Source organism: Eimeria mitis, genomic scaffold (genome assembly GCF_000499745.2).
Source record: "Eimeria mitis Houghton genomic scaffold, Emh_scaff655, whole genome shotgun sequence".
NCBI classification, from domain to species: domain Eukaryota; phylum Apicomplexa; class Conoidasida; order Eucoccidiorida; family Eimeriidae; genus Eimeria; species Eimeria mitis.
In genome coordinates this window covers 4,385-5,790 of record NW_013574698.1, presented here as the reverse complement: position 1 = coordinate 5,790, position 1,406 = coordinate 4,385, and the positions used below count along the sequence as shown (strand labels likewise).

The 1,406-nt window shown below is 52.4% G+C and overlaps 1 protein-coding gene across 1 annotated transcript in view; it reads left to right on the top strand.

Moving 5' to 3' along the window:
• EMH_0018860 (uncharacterized protein) overlaps positions 1-1,406 on the top strand; it is a gene marked incomplete at both ends in the record, with an annotated part of 7,749 nt that overhangs the window by 4,260 nt on the left and 2,083 nt on the right. Inside the window, one exon of the mRNA XM_013501237.1 lies at positions 3-539. Within this exon, the coding sequence (XP_013356691.1) occupies positions 3-539 (537 nt within the window). The remainder of the gene's footprint in view (positions 1-2; positions 540-1,406) is intronic.

The following is a 1,406-nucleotide window of genomic DNA, read 5'->3' as shown; positions in this document are numbered from 1 at the left end:
GCAGCAGCAGCAGCAGCAGCAGATCACCCAGCATGGAGACAAAGAAAGATAGATTTCTCTCTTCTTGCTGCTGAGGGGGGTTTGGTTGCTGTTTTTTATTCTGTTGATGAGCTGCAGCGTTTCTTTCCTTCTCGCGTTAATTTTTATAAATGGAAAACAAAAAAAATACAACAAATATACGCTAAAAGCACACGCATGCAGCAGCAGCACATGCAGCAGCAGCAGCAGCAGCAGCAGCAGCAACTGCAGCAGCAGCAGCAGCAAATGCAAAAAAAAAATAGAAAACTTAAAACCGGATACACACAACAAGCCACTCCTGCAGCAGACACACAAAGTCCAGCAGCAGCAACAGCAACAGCAGCAACAGCAGCAGCAACAGCAGCAGCAGCAGCAACAGCAGCAGCAGCAAAACCCTGGGGAGAGTCTCCCTCATCACCACCACCACCACCATCATCAGCAGCAGCAGCAGCAGCAGCACCAGCACCAGCAGCAGCAGCAGGAGCAGCAGGAGCAGGAGCAGCAGCAGCAGCACCAGCAGTGTACGTGCTGCTGTGTGACCTGCCTGGCGAAGCAGCACGGGAGCTGCTGCAGTCGATGGCCAAAGTTGCTGCTCTGCATGCAATTCACTTTCTTAAAGAATTTATGTTGGGGCTGGCAGACAGCAGCAACGATGATGATAGACAACATTTCCTAGTAATACTGCTGCTGCTGCTGCTGCTGCTGCTGCTGCTGCTGCTGCTGCTGCTGTTGCTGCTGGTGGTGGTGGTGCTGCTGCTGTTGCTGCTGCTGATGTTTTTGTTTTTTTTGCTGTTGTTGTTTTTGTTGCTGAGGATTATGGTGGTGCTGATGATGGTTATGATGAGTTGCTGCTGCTGCTGCTGCTGCTGCTGGATTGCTGCTGCTGCTGCTGCTGGGTTTCTGCTGCTGCGGTGCTGGGTTTGATACTAGTGATTGTGGTGATGTATCTGCTGCTGCTGCTGCTGTTGCTGCTGCTGCTGTTGCTGCTGCTGCTGCTGCTGTTGCTGCTGCTGCTGCTTCTGCTGCTGTATATTTATACTGTTCTTGCTGCTATTTCTGCCTCATATCGTGTTGCTTCTGCTTCTACCCCTGCTGCTGCTGCTGCTGCTGCTTCTGCTGCTCTTGTGCTGCTGCTGCTGCTGCTGCTGCTGCTGCTGCTGCTGCTGCTGCTGCTGCTGCTGCTGCTGCTGCTGCAGGAGTATGGCCCCGAGGTGGCTTACCTGCTGGCGAATTTATTGGGGTATATGGGGGCTTCTCGTTTGCTGCTGCAGCCGACAGCAGCAGCAGCAGCAGCAATCCTAAATGTATGGAGCAGCAGAAGAAATAAAAAAGCTGCTGCTGATTGCATGCACCAAGACAGCAAAATATTCGCGCTGCTGGAAGCCTCC